The sequence below is a fragment of the Mytilus edulis genome, chromosome 8, assembly GCF_963676685.1.
Source record: "Mytilus edulis chromosome 8, xbMytEdul2.2, whole genome shotgun sequence".
Taxonomy (NCBI): Eukaryota; Metazoa; Mollusca; class Bivalvia; order Mytilida; family Mytilidae; genus Mytilus; species Mytilus edulis.
This window is the reverse complement of record NC_092351.1, coordinates 3,101,119-3,123,687: the sequence shown is the minus strand read 5'-3', so window position 1 is coordinate 3,123,687 and position 22,569 is coordinate 3,101,119. Positions and strand designations below refer to the sequence as shown.

The 22,569-nt window shown below is 33.2% G+C and overlaps 1 protein-coding gene across 1 annotated transcript; it reads right to left on the bottom strand.

The window, feature by feature from the left end:
- Positions 1-764: 764 nt before the first annotated feature.
- Positions 765-21,837, bottom strand: LOC139484616 (heat shock 70 kDa protein 12A-like; the record flags this gene model as incomplete). The annotated part of the gene is given in 5 exon segments (XM_071268407.1): positions 765-2,628; positions 3,353-3,512; positions 11,214-11,456; positions 20,659-20,964; positions 21,779-21,837. Coding segments are annotated over 5 exon segments (1,794 nt in total). The 3' UTR covers positions 765-1,558.
- Between the last annotated feature and the right edge of the window lie 732 nt (positions 21,838-22,569).

Below are 22,569 nucleotides of genomic sequence, written 5' to 3'. Positions count from 1 at the left end.
TACTATCATCTGTAGACTCCTTTAAAGAATTAATAAGTTTCCAGTATTGTTTTGGATCAGAATCTCTTAAATTGTCAAGGCTATTCAGGATGGACTGTTTAAATGTGCGCATTTTATATTTACGCAATTTATTATACTCTCTGTAGCATTTATAATATGAACCTCTGACAATAGGATCATACGGAAATTTTGACAATAATTCTCCTTTAGATACTAGAATTTTCCTCTTTACACCTAAATCAGAATCAAACCATTTACAATTAGGTTTTCTTTTTTTAGATGATTTATGGCGAAAAATGTTTGCCTTTGTAGCAGCAACATTTATTATGTTTAAAAAATCAGGAACTGCTCTCTCTGAATCTTCATTGTCATATTCATGATTCATAATATGTTATTCATAATATGTTATCTTATTTTGGTTTCAATTATCAACAGTGAGACAAATGAAGAGAAAACAAGTTCTAAGACTTATTTATAATGTCAATTCAAATTGCCCTCATTGGAAGTATATTAAGAATGTGTCTCATAAGTCAATTTGTTTGGCTGGGTGTTGATTATTTTAATCAAAGTAATGAAGTACTGAACATCGGTAGACCGGAAGTTCTTGTGGATGGTTCGACAAGCACTTGTCTCAGAAAAAAATCACATCGCTTTACCTGAAACTGAGGTGTGTGTACAGATATTATTTTTGGGACAAGTTCGTGCGTGTATGATAAATAAATGACAGGGAATTCAACCTCACCATATTATATTGTAGTGATACAGATCAGTATACTCAGGTTTATTGTTATATATTATATTAATGTTTGTATATTACAGGTAAATGTATATATACTTTTCATGCATTTATATATCATTCTATTCTACTATATTAATAAAAGTGCAGTGCAAGTGCATGGTGAACACTCTTCTGTACTAATTTTTCTAATAGAATGGATTTGAGTAGGCATTCGTATTTTCCCTCAAAAAAATGTTCGTTCCTTGAGATTGCAAAACGTTCTTGTGATATTCTTCCGCGTGCGTGTGCATAGAAATGAATGATTTTTACTTGTATATATATAGAAAACATTTTAATATTATTAATTTATCTTCTTTAAAAAGTATTTGACGAGTATTCATTGAAGAAACGAATGTATAACACGCGATAAGGAATGTTAGTTTGCACTTGATGATGTCTACGTATTCATCATGTTTATAGATCGGTTAAAAACCCAAAACGAAAGTTGCGTAATGGAAATCTAGGCGATAGCAATACACCATGTACACCGAAATGTCCTAACGGTCATCCGCTGTAAAAATTGGATAGGTTTAATTGTATACTGTTCAGCTGTTATCAATACGTGACACTTAATAGTTTTATAATATTATTATTAAAACTTTTATAATTGTTAAAGTAAATCATATCCTGTGTAATTTCATAGTCGAATAAATAAAACACGGTTACTCTTTCAGCTACAATCAAACAGCAAAGAAAATATCAAAGAACTAAAATATTCTATGTGTTTAAGTTGTACATGTATCACATATTATGATAATAATAAGTTCCTTAAGTTCATAATTAACCGAGTAGACTGAAGTATCCTTCTGTTTGTATATCTGTTGATTTTTCCGTTATAACGGCCATTATTTCAGTTCCACTTGCATAAAGTTTGAGTTTCAAATCTTTTCTGTTCGACTTGTCTGATAATTCAAAATACAACACCCCTATACAACTACAACCGTCATCTGTCACATATTTAGGATTTTTACTTTCTGTGGCGTAGAATTCAAAATGTACACCCTTATAGTCCTTGCTTGCCGGGACATAATCATGATCTTTCTGGAATTCACCAATATTGACTACTTGCCCGATTTCAACATGTTTGTCGAACACGTTGTCAACTAGACCATTTATTAAGAATTTTCTCTTAGATTCTGGGTCTACTCCTGAGATAAAGGGTCGCTGCATGGCGATTCCATATGTATATCGGGCAACACGACTCGTTATGATGTCTGGCTCGAACCCAAACAAGACGGCACCTTTCAAAACTGCGATTTCTGGATTTTTTGGAATTACTACACCATATCTGCTTCCAAACTTCTTCATGATTGCATCAGTAAGAATGGTTGACTTTGAATGACCACCAACAATTAAAATCGTTTCTACTTCTTTTAGTTCTCTTTTGCTTAAAACACTAGCCAATATTTCTGTTACATTGTCGATTGAATAATCAAAGAATGTTCTAAATAGACTATTTTTTATTCTTAATTTATCAGCACCGCTAAGATAAGCCTTCCCAACATACATCCCTTGTTTCATGGCATCTTTCAGTTTACAGTCGGTTACCATTTGATAACTTTGCAACCACGAAATTGGTATTCGAACAGTTTGATGTTGGTTTGAATCGGTCATATGTTCCGATGTAAATGACGTCTTTACGTGTTCAAAATTGTAAAGCAGCTGGAAATAATCTGACGGACTATTTATTTTAACTTCATTGATAACATCACCACCTAGAAGTTTGATAAGGAAGCTGTAAAACTCTCCATTGACAGTGATTCCGCCCCAATGTCCACCGCACGCTTGATTGATTTCTTTGAGTGTATTCTTCCCAGTAACTTCATGAACAGCTATGTCTGTTGTTCCACCTTAATTATACAAACCAGGCACAATTATATGAAATTGTTTTAAAGCACTTGACCATCAAATTCAAAATATATAATCACAATGCATAACACCGGTATTCTTAATATATCTTGAGCGACTGGCTTTTGAAACATGCCATATATTATATGTTTGTATAATATATTTTTTCATTTTAAAATTGAAATTAGTTTAGTAAAGTGTAAAACATACTATTATATAAATTACACTGGATTTGAAATAACATGGGTTGATGTAGTTGTAATTTGTTGCAATAAATTGCAATTGCATTGAAAGGTACCTGCAATACGACTTAGTGTAGTGAAGTGTTTAAATGTAGTGTATTGTATTGCATTGCATTGCATCTGCGGATGACATTTTAGACTGTATGTTCTACATATGCCTGGGCAATAGATATAATAGCACAAGCCAGTGTAGTGTATAATCATGATTCGAGTATTGTAACGTCATTTTATCAAATTCTTTCTTGGATATGAACCATACCTGTATAATATTTGAAACAAATAAAAAAAAATGTTCCATGTTATTTTCAACATTTTTCACTTAAAGCTTGTCTTCTTAGGTTTTTCAGTATTGTCCAATGAGAAGATAATTTGAAAAGTGCAAACCATAACAAACGAATAATTAACAATACAATTGAGATCAACACGATAGCAAAGAGAAGACAACGCCATCAAAGGGGATGAACAATCATACACTAAGTCTTACCTCCTTGATCTAACACGATATACTTGGAACCTACGTCCATTAATGCAATATTTCTACCACCATCAGATTCCTCTGTTATCCCGACCGGAACTCGACGACAGTGCATTGATGCGGCTTCTGGTTCCAAAGCTAATGTTAGCTGGTCATGTGATATACCACCCTAATATATATATATATATATATAAAATGATTAAAATTCACATTTAATGACGATGAAAATGTTATATGTACCGTTCATGTGGTGTAATTGTTGATCTTAAACAGTCTGCATACTTATATAATTACAGATATTGGGGCCGGGGCCCTTTCCTATTAAATGACCATATTAAGAGCTTTCATGACATTACATACAAGTAAATACGATTAGACATAAATTAGAGACATATAAGAAAACAATATTGTTTAATACTATAAAATTTGCTATATAAGACCAGGACAGAACCAGATAATACAATTTACATCTTTTAAATATCTATACTATTAAACGAGAAGAAAACAAAAAAATAGGAATTTTTGAAATAAAGAAGAAGGGATAAAAAAAAACATTTTCATTTCCCCAAGTACCTATTCCTGAACTTCTCAAGTCCAACACTTTAAATACTTTCAACCACGCTTTGAATGGCCGCGATTTCGTGGGTGTGTACTAGTACCATTTAAAATCGTATACCACTCAAAATATGTATATTTGTGGCCAATTTGCATTTATTATATTTGAACTTCTCCTTATCTCTAGATTTTTAGATAAACACTTTCCTAAACATTTATACACATTTAAATTTTCTTGTGTAAATAGCCATAAAACTTTGAAAAGTTGTCAAAAGATTGAAAATTATTACAATTTAGAGAAATTTCAGAAAAAAAACTCATTTCTGTTATCAATATACATAGTGGGCATTCAGTTACAAAGTGTATCTCATCTCCAACTATATTTAAAGCACAGTATAAACATTTTCTCAGTGTCCTATTCACATAAAGTTTGGCATATCTATCAGTTGGATGAGCGCTAATAATAATAAATCGCAGCTCGATTATGCGTGTTTTTAAATTATTACCCAGAGGCTGGACGTCTGGAATGTGGTAAATCTATTAACAGTAACTGTATTTAATTGGTTATAAATACTATTTGGCCCAAGACTACAATTTCAAACTACATGAGAAGAAATGATTTTCACTTTCATTTGAAAGAAATTTTGTGAAAAAGTCACTTTTCAGGTTAAATGCCCAAAATGTAGCTTTTTCACTTTTTTCAATATTTTTTCAAAAACAGCATGCTTAATTTCTCTCTGACAGGTTTTTTCTGATATCTGTTTGTGTTTGTGGTTTTTATTTCAGTTGTTTAACTTATTTGTGAACTCTGAACACAAAAAAAAGTTGTATTCCTAAACAGATTGTACTGAATCTATATAAAAAACACTTATTACTGGTTGCTTAACCATTTCTGTTTCACAGATTACCTTTACTTTCTTCTTTTGGATAGCTAGTGGTTAAAATATTGGCCTTTTGAGGCTGAAATTTCATTCAGGTTTTAAACAGTAAAGTTAATAAACTTTGCATCAGACCATACTGTCTACATATATAGTTGAAAGTGACAGTCTTATTACATCCAGGCTCCATGTTTTATCATATCTAAGCACAGATTTAAGCAAAAAGAAGCATATCTCCATCTCCCATATCATTTATATGCTTTTTAATATGCAAATGTGGGGAACGGCCTAAATTGACAACCTGTTTTTTTAAGCATGACATTGCTAAAGACCATTTTATCCACATGTGTTATGCTATTTGAAACTTATATTGCCATTAAAAGTACATTTATAACATGTTAAAGTTTTTTTGATACATTAACAACTTCAGAAAATTGTGGTAAGTGAAAAATATTACATTTTATATAAGGCCTCACTTTATTTGAAAACCTCTATTTTTTGGCACAGGCTCATATAAAATTAACTTCTGGCCATTTTTCATAAGTCTGATACATGAAGTATGCTTTCTGTTACTTTAAATAGATGTTAACTTATACATAGAGACATTAAAAAGTGTTAGTTTTGGTATCTTTTGGTTTTTAGAAGCTCAAATTTGATAGTTGAAATTGTTCTAATTCAACGCCACAATTCAGAACCCAAAGTTCAGATATATAAAAAATGCCACATTTTTTTTATTTGGTATCATATGGCTTTGAAACTTTGTAAACTGTTTTATAATATACTAAGCTTGAATCATGCCAAGTTTTATTAGAATTGGTCAAGTTTTAGGCCCCTAATAGGCCAAAGACCACAATAATATAGTTCCTTTTAATTAGAGTGTATTTTTCCTTAATTTTTTTTCTTTCCCTTCCTTACTCATTACTTAGATTTTTTTGGGTGGAAATGAAAGAAGACAGGTGAAATAAATTTTTGGATGTTGTATTTTAACTGATTTTGATTTGGAATAAGTGATTAGGCCAAGTGCAAAAAGGTAATATTTACAGTTTTCGGAACATCTCTTGACTTGTCAATAGGGGTATGGATGTGTATTGCTAAGAGACGTCATTGATATTCTCCAAAACCGATTACAAAGAGGTTTCACTCCTGGGGTATCTCCTCTATACAGTGCCCTCATCCTCCTAGAATCCATAGCAGAATCAATGGACCAAAAGATGCCTGTTTTTGTTGCTCTGCTAGACGCCAAATCAGCATTTGATGTTGTCAATTTTAACAGCTTACATCGTAAACTCTTTCTATCAGGAGTAGGTGGGACCCTCTGGCTACTTATCCGCCAACTGAGTACATACGCCACAACCTCTATTAAATGGAACGGTCTAATGTCAAAACCATTCCCTGTACAACAAGGAGTAAGACAAGGTGGGATATTAAGCACCGAACTGTACAAAGTTTACATCAATGATGTATTGGACCAATTAGAAAACAGCGGCCTTGGTACCTACATCGGAAATATATACTGTGGATCCCCGACTTGCGCAGGTGATGTTGCTCTCATTGCCAATTCTCCTAATGACCTCCAAACAATGATAAGCACGGTTGAGAATTAAAAAATACTCACTCCAACCAACCAAAAGTGTCATATTAAAACACGAACCACCTTCAAAAGATACAGGCTTCAACTTCAAAATTAATAATATAAAAATGAATGAGCCAGATTCAGCTGTGCATATTGGCATAAAACACAGCTCTGATTTAAAAAAAACTATCAGCATTTACGTTGATGAAAACATCTCAAAGGCAAGACGAACTATGTATAGCCTGATGGGGGCTGGTCTGCATGGAAAGAACGGGCTAAACCCACTAACTTGTCTTCACATTTTCAACGTTTATGTTCTTCCAGTTCTTATCTATGGAATTGACATTCTTCTTCCAGACAATAAACATTTAGAGCCACTAGAAGTATTCTATCGAAAATCAATTAAACAAATCTTGTCGCTTCCCAACAACACTGCGGATGCAGCAATTTATACTATAGCAGGAGTTATACCACTCCAAGGCATTATACACAAAGCAGCCTTAAACATATACAACAAGATTTGTGGTATGGAATCATCCGTCGAAAAAGATCTGGCAGAAAGACAACTCTCGATATCTGGATTTAACTCCAAAAACTGGTTTTCTAAAATACGTTGCTTACTTGCACAATACAATCTACAATCAGCTCATGAACTTATACAGAACCCAGTCAGCAGATACAAATGGAAAGCAAGTGTTAAGAAGGCAGTGGACAACGTTTGGCATGAACAACTCAGGACAAAAGTATCATTATTCAGCTCTCTTCGCAATTTATCTGCAAATAATATTCTATGGCACAATACTCATCCATGTCTTGCAAGTGTTGGTACCTCTGCACAAGATATTAGCCGCCTACAACCAAAATTAAAGCTATTAACAGGAACTTGTTACCTGCAAAGCAATAAGGCTGCATTTAACCAAAACTCAATAGATCCAACGTGTCTTCTCTGCAATGATAATTCAGAAACTGTTGAACATTTTATTCTAGACTGTAAACCTCTGAATAACACTCGTATACCATACTTGCATGAATTAGACTGCTTTCTTCGTAGCATTAAAAACTGTGATAAATGCTTTAACCTAACCAGCTTAGTAATAAATAAACAGCTTATTTTAGATCCAAGTAGATTATTATGCGCATGTGGCTGTAGATGCAAATGTATGGACAACTGCTTCAAAGTAGAGTATATAAATAGAAAACTGTGCTATGCTTTACATACCAAAAGAAATGAACTTTTGAAAGCTCTACCGTCAAACAAACGAAAGGGCCATTGAATGTAGCCAACATTCACCCCACGGGCGTAGATTTTTGCTTTTCTTGAATACCAAAGACCCCTGTAAATATAGTCCTGTAAATATATATTGTGAACTTTTAAACCGATTCTGAAAAGAAGTGCTCCTTTAAAGGAGGGAATTCCTTACACAGATACAGATACAGATTGGTAAATTTGTAAAAGTGATTGGTTCAATCTTTCTGAATTTTGGATATATATTTGGACTAGGACTCTACATTACACGCACAAAAAATTTGACAAAAGTGCATGGTGCAATTTTTTTAATGATGCAAAAGGTTATAAAGAACTGATAGAGGAATTAATTGTGGTCTGTGGCCATTTAATGACTGCTTCGTGGTTGCTTCCGGAATGATTCTGGGGGAAATGAAGGCCATATTAACGTCTGATTGGCTATTAAAGAGTGGTAAGCATTATGTGTTGACACGTCCGTAGTGGGGTCGGATAAAAATCATGATAGCAGGTCATCGGTATAAATTACGATGAAGTGTTCATTTGCTATCGTAAAGAGCTATAATGTTTATTCACGAAGTACTGTCAATTTGGTGCAATTAATAACATCAATATTATTCTGTGATAATGAAATCATGTAATCTTGAAATAATGTTGCAATTTTTGTACGAGGCTGTATATTTATGTATCATTGATATTCTTTAAAAATAGAACAGTAATAAACCTATTTCTCGTATCAAACATAAACTAAAAGAACTAGCCAAGGAATTTGTTTTTGTCCCGGCAGATAAAGCTGCTAATAATATTATTATTGTTTGACGTAAATTTTACATTGAGGTTCTGAAAAAGGAAATCACCAATTCACCAACATTCCAACTGACTCCATTTTCAGAAAACGAAATCTGTAACAAACATAATCTTTTAGCCACCGCTTTACAAGCAGAGCCAAATACAATGAAAGTCCCAACTATGTATTGGCTTCCGAAGCTACACAAAACCCCTTACAAATATAGATTTATTTCTTCTTTAAGCCATTGTTCAACTACTAAATTGTCTATTCTTCTTACCAGCACACTTGGTACAATTAAAAACCTGATAATAAATTGTTCAAATAAGGCCTTCGAAAATAGTGGAATAAATTACTTTTGGAGTGTCAAGAACTCGTTGGAAGTACTTGATAAATTGCATGCTTATATTGGTGATTTTGAATCTGTTCAAAGTTTTGATTTTTCTACCCTGTATACCACATTGCCTCACATTCTCATTAAGAAAAAATTCACACACCTTATTAAATGGGCATTCAAAAAATCAGAATGTGAATATATATGTTCCAACTCTTTTAGGTCATTTTTTAGTAGCAATAAACAAAAAAACTATGTTAATTGGACATGCTTTGATACTATATATGCCCTTGAATTTTTACTAGATAACATTTTTGTTCGCTTTGGGGATTCCGTATATCGTCAGATTATCGGAATTCCAATGGGGACTAACTGTGCACCACTTATTGCGGACCTGTTTTTGTATTGTTATGAGTTACAATTTATGACAAAAATAAGCAAAGACCCATCGAAACAACATCTGATAAACAAATTTAATAATACTTTTAGATATTTGGATGATATTTTGGCTCTCAATAATGACGACTTCAGTATGTATATTAATGAAATTTATCCTGTTGAACTTACTTTAAATAAAGCTAATACTAACAATGACCACTGCCCTTTTCTCGATCTTGATATCTATATCACTAATGGAAAGCTGAATACTAAAATTTATGATTAAAGGGATGATTTTTCATTTCCTATCGTTAATTATCCGTTTTTAGATGGTGACGTTCCCTTGTCACCATCTTACGGTGTTAATATATCTCAACTTGTACGATTCGCTCGTGTATGTAACAATGTTTTAGATTTTAACGAGAGAAATTTATATATTACTGAAAAATTATTACACCAGGGTTTTCGATATCACAAACTAGTCAAAACATTTACTAAATTTTATCATCGGTATAAAGACATCATTCGTAAATATAGCTCAACATGCAGACTTCTTATACGTTCAGGTATTTCACATCCAATTTTTTATAGTAATATTCTTTATAAAGCACAAAGGTGTCGGTATTCACCTCAGAAACTTACAAAACCTTTGAATAGACTTATTAAGAAGGGATATAATTACGATACTGTTGTCAAGTCATTAAAGATTGCATATTTTGGCGTTAATATGGAGTCACTGATAAGGTCTTTGCATCGGAACTAAACACATTATTTTTTAAAAACAGTTGCTGGCATGACACGGGTTATGTTCTTCTCATATATGTTATGATGGTATGATACTAAACCCCTAACGGGAAGGATTGTGCCTGATGTTCATATGATGAAATCATAATCTTTCAGTCAGTTTAATTGAAGTCTGGAGCTGGCATGTCAGTTAACTGCTAGTAGTCTGTTGTTATTTATGTATTATTGTCATTTTGTTTATTTTCTTTGGTTACATCTTCTGACATCAGACTCGGATTTCTCTTGAACTGAATTTTAATGTGCGTATTGTTATGCGTTTACTTTACTACATTGGTTAGAGGTATAGGGGGAGGGTTGAGATCTCACAAACATGTTTAACCCCGCAATATTTTTGCGCCTGTCCCAAGTCAGGAGCCTCTGGCCTTTGTTAGTCTTGTATTATTTTAATTTTAGTTTCTTGTGTACAATTTGGAAATTAGTATGGCGTTCATTATCACTGGACTAGTATATATTTGTGTAGGGGCCAGCTGAAGGACGCCTCCGGGTGCGGGAATTTATCGCTACATTGAAGACCTGTTGGTGACCCTCTGCTGTTGTTTTTTATTTGGTCGGGTTGTTGTCTCTTTGACACATTCTCCATTTCCATTCTCAATTTTACATAATCTACACTTTAGACTGTGTATTAAAAAGTTGAATGATTGTGATCATTTAGTGTTAGATTTATTTCGTAAGCTCACAAAACGTATGCTCTAATTTTGAAAAAAATAACCATTTATTTTTCATTGCTTGGACATATTGATTAGTAAATATCTAAATCACGGAATTTACCAAAGATGTCATTTCGATTCCCGTGATTTCGTCGCTTCTTTGATTTCTGGTGTAAATAAACAAAACCGACGACAGAAAACAGCTGACTGATTAGACGAATAAAAAGCAATATGGTTTCTTATGTGCAAAGAAGCCTACACCAATCATCACGGTATAGTTATCGGCAAGGGTTATAGTGCAGTATAGTGTCAGCTGTTGCAATATTAGCTTTTTACAATGTACAGTTCTATATCTGACAATGACCCCTCTAGCTGGACGAACAGTTTAGTGGTTGGTTTGTTTGTTTTATGATGTTAATTACACCATGACAAGTTATAGATTATGTTAGAATTTCGTTCCATTACAAAGAGAATTTAACCGGTAGGGCCACTATGTATTGCCATGCAGTACTCACAGAATGCTTGTTTTTTTTTCTATTTCTAATATGATTTTTTAAGCTGATCAGAATATGTTATAAATTATGCTGACCAGGTTGGGGTTTTCTAGACTATTGATTGGGATATTCTGGAACAATGTTGAGATCTTCTGTCTCTCACTTAACCATACATACCTTTTTTGCAGCTTCTCTCATAAACTGTTTGGCTTTCAAATCCCAAATGGCGGGAACCGTAATAACCCACTGTATATCTTTCTCCTTGATAGTTGTTCCTCTCTGTTCTTTTGTTTGAAGAAGATCTTTCTTAAAATAAGCAATCACAGCTGCAAAAACTTCTACTGCCTTCATTTTTTTTTTCAATTCTGGATTATTAAGCTCTAAAGATTCCTCGATCATTGTTTCGTTACCTAACATGTCCTAAAATAAATAATGAATTAAAAAAAAGTTTAAAAAATAATAATAATAATAATAATACCAAAAAAAAATTAAAGCGGGTAAGCATAGTTGCTTTGGTTGATTCTCATTTATCCAACTTTTTAATATTATAGGTAGTTCAGGTAAAAAAAAAAGTTGGATAGATGAGATCAAATGTAGTCAAGAACAAAGGGGTTTTCAATTAGAGTTTGGGTTGAATGACAGGTGAAAAATAGACTGAAAATTATACCCGGATTAAATTTCTGTAGTATTATTAAGCATATCAGTAACATGTTAAAAGGTGCAACTGAAATTTAGTTAATGTAATGTAAATCATTTGAAAGTATTTTTAAGTTTTTTAACCATTAATTAAAATGTGAATTGGATAGAAAATAGTTGCACTTTTATTCATGAAAAGATCTGTCAATGAGATGGAAGTTTTTTGTTTGTAATAGATCCTCTTCGTTCAATTTTTTCTGTTCTTCTGACCAAATGATCAAAATGGGACAAAATATAAGTTGAATAAGTTTTACTATAAAAAAAAATACACAAAGACTGAACAGAATAGAATTCACACAACATATATACTAGTACGTATATGTGGGCGTTTTTCAATAAACTACAACTACCATGCAGTCGTTTTTACTCTTTTTCAATTTTATTCGTGCAAAACAAATAACAAGGGTTAGTTTCATGTAATTTGCAGTATGTATCAACATAGAATAAGGTTGATGTCAACAACGAAATTTTTGTCCACTACGAAACAGTTTTGTCAACGACGAAACTCATCAAAATTTCCACTACGTAACACGAGTTGTATCTTCATATGTTAAGTACTGTCTGATCTTTATAATAAAAAAAAATGGTTCTCCTATTCAGAAAAAGAATGAGATCTTTCTAGTATATAAAGTAAAACAAACACGGAAAATAAATAAGGGGAAACACGAAGCACACAAATCAAGTCAAACACGAGAAAACGAGAAATAAAACGTCAAAACACGAAATACGGGAAATAAAAGATCGAACACGTTGCACGAAAATAACCCTTTTACCACCTTCTACAATGTCACTAAAGAAATGTTCAGTATCAGTTCACATGTATGTATGTTCCGTATCTCCCTCCTTTAGTAGGAGCACCACCATGGGTTATGGTGTAAAAAGGAAGACATTTAACACACTGTATCGATACAGATTTAATGTGAGCATTTGCCTATCCAGTTTCCCAGCCTGGCCGTGACGGGTCTTACTACCAGAAAGTTAACCTTCCCCAAAAAAAATAAGTACAATGTAATAAAGCATACGAACACACCCACTCACCTGACTCGCTCATCCTCAAAAATATAAAAAATGCATATTATAAAAAAAACATTATATATACAAAATAAAGGATAAGGTCACCCCGGATGCCGCACAATCCAAACCGATACCGCTAAATGCCCAGCTGTATTCCTGGTAGAGGAAAGCCGAAAATCCTATAATAAAGGATCTCGGAAAGAAACTACCGATCCATTAGGAGAACAGCTAAAACCCTCAGACATCAAATAGATTGGTCTGATAGTTTCCCACATGGAAACTACTAAATGATCCCATCTGACTACATGTCTCAAACAAACCTGAAAATATCTGCAGAAACCTTTCTCAACAAAAAAATATAATCCAAATCATAAAATATACGATGTAAGGATAATAATATTTATCCATGAAATCAATGATGTTGAAGGATTGTCTCTACAAAAATTTTCACGTCCGCTCTCATCGGCATGCTCGGAAATATAATCACATCATACATTTTTTTTTAATAGTAAAGCATTATTTATTATTTAAATGATACTAAATTTTATTTAAAAATGAATTGTAACAAGTTTACTATCGCCTATTATATATATATATATTTTGAATAATATAAAAACATACAGGAACACATTTACTCTCAAATTTTAGAAAGACACCTTATTATTACTAAACAAACAACCCAATAATTAACAAAAATAAAAAGTTGGCTAAGTGAGAATACCTTATTATAAAAAGTTGGATAAATGGGAAGACGCCGTTGGTTTAAACAATATTTTATTATGCATTATACAAGTACATTTTATAAACACATTCACAATAAGGATTCAGCACAGTTAGTTGTAATACAATAAACTAATTTCTCCTGAGGCCCTCACATCAAATTACAATACAATCAAAAACAGATATTCACATATACTTATTGTTAATTTACAGTCAAGAGGTTCAATGTATTATTAAAAAATTGTCAGTAGAAAATCTAACTCTAACACTGTTTGGTGTAATTTTCAGACTTATATAAAAAAAAATATATAAAAAAATTGTATTAACAAGTTATCTCTATCACTCTGAGATCCAGTGGGTATATATATTGTATGGTTTGTCACTTGTTTAGACTTGTTTGTATGATATACTTATTTCTAGTGACTGTATAATGAAATGAATCATGATCCTCTATGATATATAAAAATTGTTGAGTTAGATTGCTGACAAATGAAAAATACATTGTGTATAAAAATAATAATATACCATCTACACACGCTTAAAAAAACACGTGTCTCATGTCTATCTCTAGATTAGCCTTCCGTGACAAGGTAACACTACGACTATTGAAGTTACATTTTAATAAAGCGGGTGTGGTCGAGTAGTCTAGAGCGCTGGACATGAGACTAAGCGATTGATGCTGTAGTGTATCAAAGGTGTGAGTTCGAATCCCGCTGAGGGACGAACAAAAAATTGTCAGTAGAAAATCTAACTCTAACACTGTTTGGTGTAATTTTCAGACATATATATATATATAAATAAAACGTCTGTATAGTAGTCAACGATTTTCCCCACGAGGGCGCTGGATCGTTACGAGTAACGATACATGTACACAATAAATAAATTATATAAACGCCTAAAAAAGTGTACACAACAACTCCAAATACAAAAAAAGGTAACTATAAATGTAATTATTTATAAATATTTCGGATAACAGATATCCTTCGTCAGTCAGATTCTGATGTGAAATGAATCATCTTTGAGTCTCGTTAGATTAAACTTTTACTAAATCTTGAATTTTATACAATAAAAAAAGTCAAACCGAACATCAGTAAAGACGCTTGCACCATTCTAAAAAAAATGTTAACATGACATAGGTTATATGGTTTATTACAACAGAGAGCTCATATATATGCTTTAAATACAAATAATAATGTGCGATGTGAACTAGCACAATTCTAAAACTGTATCGGGAACGACAATTATGATGATATAACATGTATACGCATGATAACGTCTGTAAAATTACCAAATAGACAGCACTGAACGATCTAAATATTTGAAATTGAGAGTAAAGTAGTTACAACACAGAGTCTGAATATTTAAACATCGTGAACAAACGGCCGTAAAAATGTAATAATATTTTTTTACTAAGTATAACTAGAAGAATGTGGCTAGGTACTTATACATCCCTCAAAAAATTAAGCAATTTAAATTGGTATCTTCAACAAATGTATTTAACAAATGAAAAAGGTTGAGAAAAAGAAACAGAGACTGTAATAATAAGTAATATAACCTGAATGTGAAGCACTACACGGAGTCGAACTACATCTTTTCATTTATCCCATTTGGTGCCAAAGTTGTTAATTTTCGTATCCAAAATCTTTCCCGAGCGAGTCTATCCTCCTTAGACCAAGCAGAGTTGTGGTCAATGATTTTAATGGTCAGTCGATTGAGATCTGCCTTAGTGTGGCCAGGGGATCTCAAATGTCGACTGAGAGGGAGGTCTGGCTTGCATTGGTAGTCGCTACGATGGCCGTTCATTCGTTTGTGAAACGGCTGTTCTGACTCGCCAACATACTGTTTACCACATTTACACTGTAAGAGATACACAACATTTGAAGTCTTGCAATTAACATTGCAAAATATGGTGTATTCTGTGCCAGTGGAGTGACTGTTAAAAGTCTGGGTATCCAGTATTTGTTTGCAAGTCAGACATCGTTTGTTTCCGCAACCCTTGCAAGATCCCATAGATGATAAGCCTGCTTGAGAGGATAAATCAGCTCTCACCAGCAAGTCTTTAAGGCTTTTGGGCCTACGGAATGCCAGTACAGGTGGCTCGGGAAAGATCTTGGATAGTTTTGAATGTTTTTCGATCTCTTTCCAATTTTCGCGGATTAGGTGAGATAAGTTGTCAAATTTTGGATGGTAATTCAACACAAAAGGCACCCTCTTGTTGACCTTTTTTTCTTTATATTGTAAAAGCTCATCTCGGCTGATGTTGTTAGCACGAGAAAAACCTTTATCAATGTCTTTTCTTTTGTAGCCCCGATGTTTAAGGTGACCGCGAAGTTCTTGTAGACGTTTTTTTGCAATATCGTTGGTGGAGCAAATCCTTTTTATTCGTATGGCCTGGCTGTAGGGAATGCTCTTGGTGCAGTGTTTGGGATGACAACTCAAAGGAGATAGATATTGATGTTTGTCTGTGGGCTTGCAATACAGATCTGTTAATATGTTTCCATCCCTCAATTGCGTTGTAGTGTCAAGAAATGTGATCTTAGAGTCAGAGATTTCATATGTGAATTTTATTGAGGGATGGGCATTTTTGGCATGATGAATGAACAGATTTAGTTCTTGTTCAGTATTGTCCCACTTCATGTCAATATCGTCGATAAATCGAAACCAAGAGAGGGGTTGATGAAGAGATGCATTGAGAATTCTTTGTTCTAGTTTCCCCATAAAAATATTGGCATAAGACGGGGCCATCTTTGTTCCCATTGCTGTTCCATTAACTTGGAGGAAGTGTTCGCCATTAAATACGAAGTTATTGCATTTCAATACCAAAGTTAGAAGCTGGATGAGACATTCAGTTGGTGGATGTAAGGTGTTACGAGAGTTCCAGACTTCCCTACAGGCTTCAATACCATCGTCATGGGGGATGTTAGTATAGAGGGAGGTAACATCAAGCGAAACAAGGATCGTTTCAGGTGGGAGAGGGTTCAGAGATTCCATTTTCTTAAGATAGTGTGTTGTGTCTTGTATATAGGATGGTAAATTTTCTACATGTGGTCTCAGATGAAAGTCAATAAATTCTGATATTTTCTCTGTAGGGTGGTCATTGGCGGAAACAATTGGTCTACCGGGATTATTAACTTTATGAATTTTAGGCAGAAGATAGAAACGCCCGGGCTTTGATTTTTCAGGTTTTAGGTATTTAAATGTGTCTTCATCAATATGCCCCTGTTCACACATGTTTTTCAGATTTGTTGTGATCTCTTTGTTGAACTGAGGGGTGGGGTCAGTGTCTAATTTCTTATAAAATCTCTCATCAGAGAGTTGACGTTCTGCCTCTTGAATGTAGTCACATTTGTCCATGACGACAACAGCGCTACCTTTATCAGCTGGTTTAATTATAATGTCGTCTCTGTTCTTAAGTTTCCGCACAGCTTCATTTTCTTCAGACGAAAGATTGCTGAATGTTTGGGAAGTGGCAGTGGACAGATGTGTTACGTCGGATTTAATTTTGTCAATTATGTGTTCCAAAGTTGCACATTTACTGGGTTTCGGAATCCATGAACTTTTTTTCCTGAATCTGGGAATATCGACATCTGCTTGGTCGTCATCTGAGTCGAGATCACTTGTGTCACTTTCAGTGGTACCATTTGTGGTGTTCTTATAAAAATATTCCTTGATTCTGAGGGATCTTGCTAGCTTGTCTAGGTCATCTTCCAAAAGTAAAGAATCAATTTTGCCCGGCGTGGGACAAAAATTAAGACCTTTTGACAGTACCTTAGTCTCGGTCTCCGACAAAGCAACTGTAGACAAATTGACTACAGTGTTTGTGGAGTTCATGCAACTTTGTTTTTTTCTCTTGAATCGGCGATTCCGGGTTTTTTTTACCGGTTATGAAATTACGATTGAGAGTTAAGGTGGTCTGCTCTCTTGCAACAGTGTCCAAAAGTACGCCGTCTCGTGTAAATTTATTAATTTGTTTTTTGTGTAATTTCCGGGATTCAATGCGTAAGATGTCATGGAGGCGCTCGTTGATGTTGAGCAATTCAGGACCGGAAAGTTCTTGACATGATTTGTTGTAAATGTTGTTATAACTACGTTGTAAATTTAAATGTTTATGAGACGCTTCAGCGTGTAATAGATCCATCAATTTCACTGATACTGATGTAGTTCTAAATAAATGGAAAATTTCTTTTGATAATTTATTGAATTGTAAAGATAAAGATAACTTGCCTAATGAAATGCCAAACAATATTTCAGATGATTTTTTAGATTGTGAAATTATTATTGACGAAGTTATAAATGTATTGATTAAAGCAAAAATGGCAAAGCACCAGGTATTGATTTGATACCTATAGAATTGTATATAAATGATACATTATTACGTGTTTTACATAATTAATTTAATGAGTGTTTTAAATTTGGTAAAATCCCATCCATTTGGAGTAAAGAGATAATAACACCTATACCTAAGTGTTCTACATAAGACACTAGGGATCATTTGTCATATCGGGGCATTACATTGGCACCATGTAGTTATAAATTATTTTGTAGCATTTTGAATAATAGACTTGTATCTTGGTTAGAAACTAAAAATGTTTTACACGAGGAGCAAAACGGTTTTCGTTGTGGTAGACGTACTATTGATCATTTGAGTACGCTTACATCTATTATTGAAACCAGAAAATTACGAAAATTATCTATGTTTGCAGTGTTTGTAGATTTTAAAAAGGCGTATGACACGGTTAATAGAAATTTATTGTTTAATGATCTTAATGATCTTGGTATAAGTAAACATTTTTTGTGTGTTATTAAAGCTATATATTCTCAAGTTGAATGTGCTATTAAATTAAATGGGCATATGACTGAATGGTTTAGTGTAAATTCAGGCCTAACAAGGCTGTGTTTTTTCGCCGATTTTGTTTAACATTTTTTTGAACAGCTTAGTTACAGATATTAAAGCATTAGATATTGGTATTGATATTGATGGTGAAAAGGTTGGCATTTTGTTATATGCAGATGACATTGTACTGATTGCACAGAATGAAAGCGATTTGCAATTACTCTTAGATGTTTTAAATAATGGTGTAAAAATAAGTTATTAAATGTTAATCACGAGAAAACTAAATTTGTACATTTCAGAAATCCTTCTGTCCAGCAGACAACAAAATTGTTTTTATTTAATGATATTAAGCAGATATGTATATTGTACAAAGCTATCAATATCTGGGTTTACTATTAACTGAATTTTTGAATTATGATGTAATAGCTGTAGCCAAGTCAGCTAATAGAGCATTAAGTTTGATTATTGTAAAGATTAAGGCCCATGGAGGTTTCCAGTACAGTACATTTACTAAACTATTTGATACCCTGGTCTGGCCAGTAATAAGTTATGGTGCAGCCATTTGTGGCACCAGAAATTTTGCATGTATTAATGCTGTCCAGAACAGAGCTATCAGGTCTTTTATGGGTGTGGGTAAATATACCCCTAACGATGCAATTCAAGGGGATATGGGCTGAAGACCTCCAAGTGTTAAGCAGTGGACTTGTGTTTTTCGACACTGGGCTAGATGTAACATAATGTGCACAGATAGATGTCATAGAATATTTAAACGGTGTTACAGTAATGCTCTTAATAAGAGAAGAAATTGGTGTTTTAGGATTATGTCTAAGTTTAAAGAATGTAATTCATATTTGTATACTGATTTAAATAATGTATTGTATAAAAAAATATTACGCAGATAATTAAGTATATAGAAAACTGGCAAAATAGAATATTGACACAAGATGTTAGTAAAAAATTGCGGACTTATAAATTGTTTAAAGACAGTTATGAAAGTGAATCATATTTATCTAAAGATTTATCGTATAGATATAGAAGTGCTTTTGCTAAATTTAGATGCGGAGTATTATAATAGCTCGGTATGAAAATAAAAATGTAGACGAAAGAGTGTGTTTTATGTGTAATGATAACATAGAAGACGAAAAACGTGTAATATTATCATGCCCTTTATATGCAGATTTGCGCTTTTGTTTATATAACGAAGCTATGAAATATAATGTAGATTTTAATGATTTGTCTGATGATGATAAATGTTCAGATGAATCGAAAAATGTCAGTTGTAATAAATATCAAGTTAACTGTCATATTCTTTACATTACCTATATATAAACTTTACACATGAGAGGGTGAAAATGTCTGCATCTGATTTTTCAAGACGGAAACATTTGTCACTATTACCATGATGATAGCAGAGTAAGTGTCAAGTACATGTATATGTCTTCCATACCATGGAGCGTTGCGCTAAACTCAATGATTTCAATGATTTTTGTTATAACAATGAAATATTAATAAAATAAAATGCAACAAAACACAATAGACATGATAAGATATAAAGCTGTTCAAGAGATACATGCAATTTTTTTTTTATTAAAAATATGCAAATACATTGTCAATGATTGTAGAAAACAGAATCTTATAAGGACTGTGTTAAGTACCTCTTGATACTTTTTTTTAAGTAAAAGTGTTTTGAGCTTTACGTATTTTGTGCGGAAGTCTATTCCCTAACACTGATCCGGTACAAACAAAAGATTTTTTAAATAACTCATTACCATATCGTTTCTGTTAAAAAGTAAAGACTTCATAAGATAATGTTTCTATCAAATTAAAATTATCAGAGCTAGAGGCTTCATCCAAATCCAATTGTTTTACCAGTTCCTACAATATTTGTACATTTCCTTTTACAATTTCTTTTGAGGAGCTACTCTTGGTGAGTCTTGCATTCAGATATCTGCTAAGTATTCATGTCGAACATGTATATCAGCCACGAAGAGGAAAAGATAATAATTTCTTGCGCATTGGGTAATAGATGTGTTATGAATTGATCGGATGTTCACATCTATAGATATAAGAAGATGCAGTATAAGAGCCAACTCTCCATCAAATCTAATTAAAAACCGTTCTCTTATCGCTCCCATTTTCCGATATGTTGCTCTCCATCCAAGTCATAATTTGTAAAAGTAAGCCATTATAGGTCAAAGTACAGTCTTCAACACCGAACACTGAAAGAGTATGATTATATTATTAACATATATTATATTATATTCCATGTAATTGTAATTATGTACGAATCATTGCACTGATTCTGCCCATAATTCATCTTCTATCTAAAATAAAACAAATTATCTTTTCTATAATTACCTTTTCCTTGAAAAGCATCATCTTGAAGTGTTCAAAGTAATACCATTTTGAATAGTCCTTTTTATCTGAGTTTGTTCTGAATTTACTCATTGCATCATATCCAAAGCTATCGAATTTCTGCTCTGGGGTAAACAGGACACAGGTTGGAGCTTTAGTTGTCTTATATGACCCTTCGCTCCATTCACGTACACCCATTTTTGGGTCGTCTGGATTTTTGGAATAATCATCACGAGTACAAAATGCATAGCCCGAATATGTTGTTCCGAAGTCTATTGCAGCAACAATAAGTTTATTATGCTTTATTTCCTGAAAATGAAATATTGCATTGTCGATATTCGAAATAAGATACTACGTTATATATATACAAAATACCTATCTGATGACTCATGTCCTTTCCAACTAATGCTTTCCAGATTTTCTTATTTTGTATTGCTTGTTTCATAATGATTAAAGTAGAATTAGCTACGATTTTAGCGAAATATTCAAATACGATTCTCTTATTCAAGTATTAATAAAAGCAGAATTTTGAAATAATGTTTTGTTATTTATGAAATTAGTCAATTTGTCAAAATAAGCTCATACGTATCCTTGGTGTTTTATTGACTTGCAAGTCGATACTTCGACCTCATATGAATCTATTTTCATGTGACCTTCAACATGACCCCTCAGCTGGAGATAGGTTACGTATGTACTAGGAGTATTCGACCATTTAAAGAAAAAGAATGTCAACATTGAAAGTGAAACAAGGTTGCACTTATTCGTTGACTGAGTCGAGATCTACAGCAAACGACGATTAACATATTTTTTAACCTATAGCATGACATCAAACTCAAATTAAACCTATCTATTTATATTTATATCTATGCTTATATCGGGTTATATTACTGCCGGCAGTTATCAAATGTCATCTCGATGTGTCTTGACTATAAACTTAAGATACAATGCTGACACATAGCTACACAACATGCTATATAATTGCTTATTTTAGACTTTTTGTAATTTGGATTTAACGTTTTAATATCTTATAAAACAAATTTAAGAATTAGATAGAAATCGGTGAACATGAATTTGATAGCTAATGCCCCTTTAAGTAAATCATTGACCATTGTTCATTACTTACAACTTTTCTAGCCATCACAGTCCACTTGAATCAATTGAGAAGCTGTATTACCACATTAACATTCTAGTTGTTTTTGTCTGCAATGAAATAAGACGGCATACATGATTAACGTCCGTTTTCAAACAGGTATTTCGGGTTATGTTCTTCTCATACATTTTATGATGGTACGATACTAAACCCCTAATGAGAGGGATTGTGCTGCTTGGTAGTCATATGATGAAGACTTATCTTTCGATCAGTTTAATTGAGGTCTGGAACTTGCATGTCAGTACCTGCTGAAAGTCCTTTGTTAATTTATGCTTCATAGTCATTTTGTATAGTTTCTTTTTAGTTACCTATTCTGACATCGGACTCGGACTTCTTTTAAACTGAGTTTTACTGTACGTATTGCTGTGTGTTTCTCATTCTACATTTTCTAGAGGTATATGGGGAGGTTTGAGATTTCACCAAACATGTTAAACCCCGCCGCATTTTTGCGACTGTCCCAAGTCATTTATAAGTTTTGGAGTTAAGTATGACGTACATTATCACTGAACTAGTATACATATTTGTTTAGGGGCCAGCTGAAGGACGCCTCCGGGTGTGGGAGTTTCTTGCTGCATTGAAGACCCATTGGTGGCCTCCGACTGTTTTTTGCTCTTTGGTCGGGTTGTTGTCTGTTTGACATATTATCCGTTCCAATTCTCAGTTTTATATTTTAGAACACACACACAAAGTAAAACAAAGGATATTTTTTCTTCTAGAAATTTCAAGCAAAATGTCGTCAAATATGATAATCGATAGATATAAAC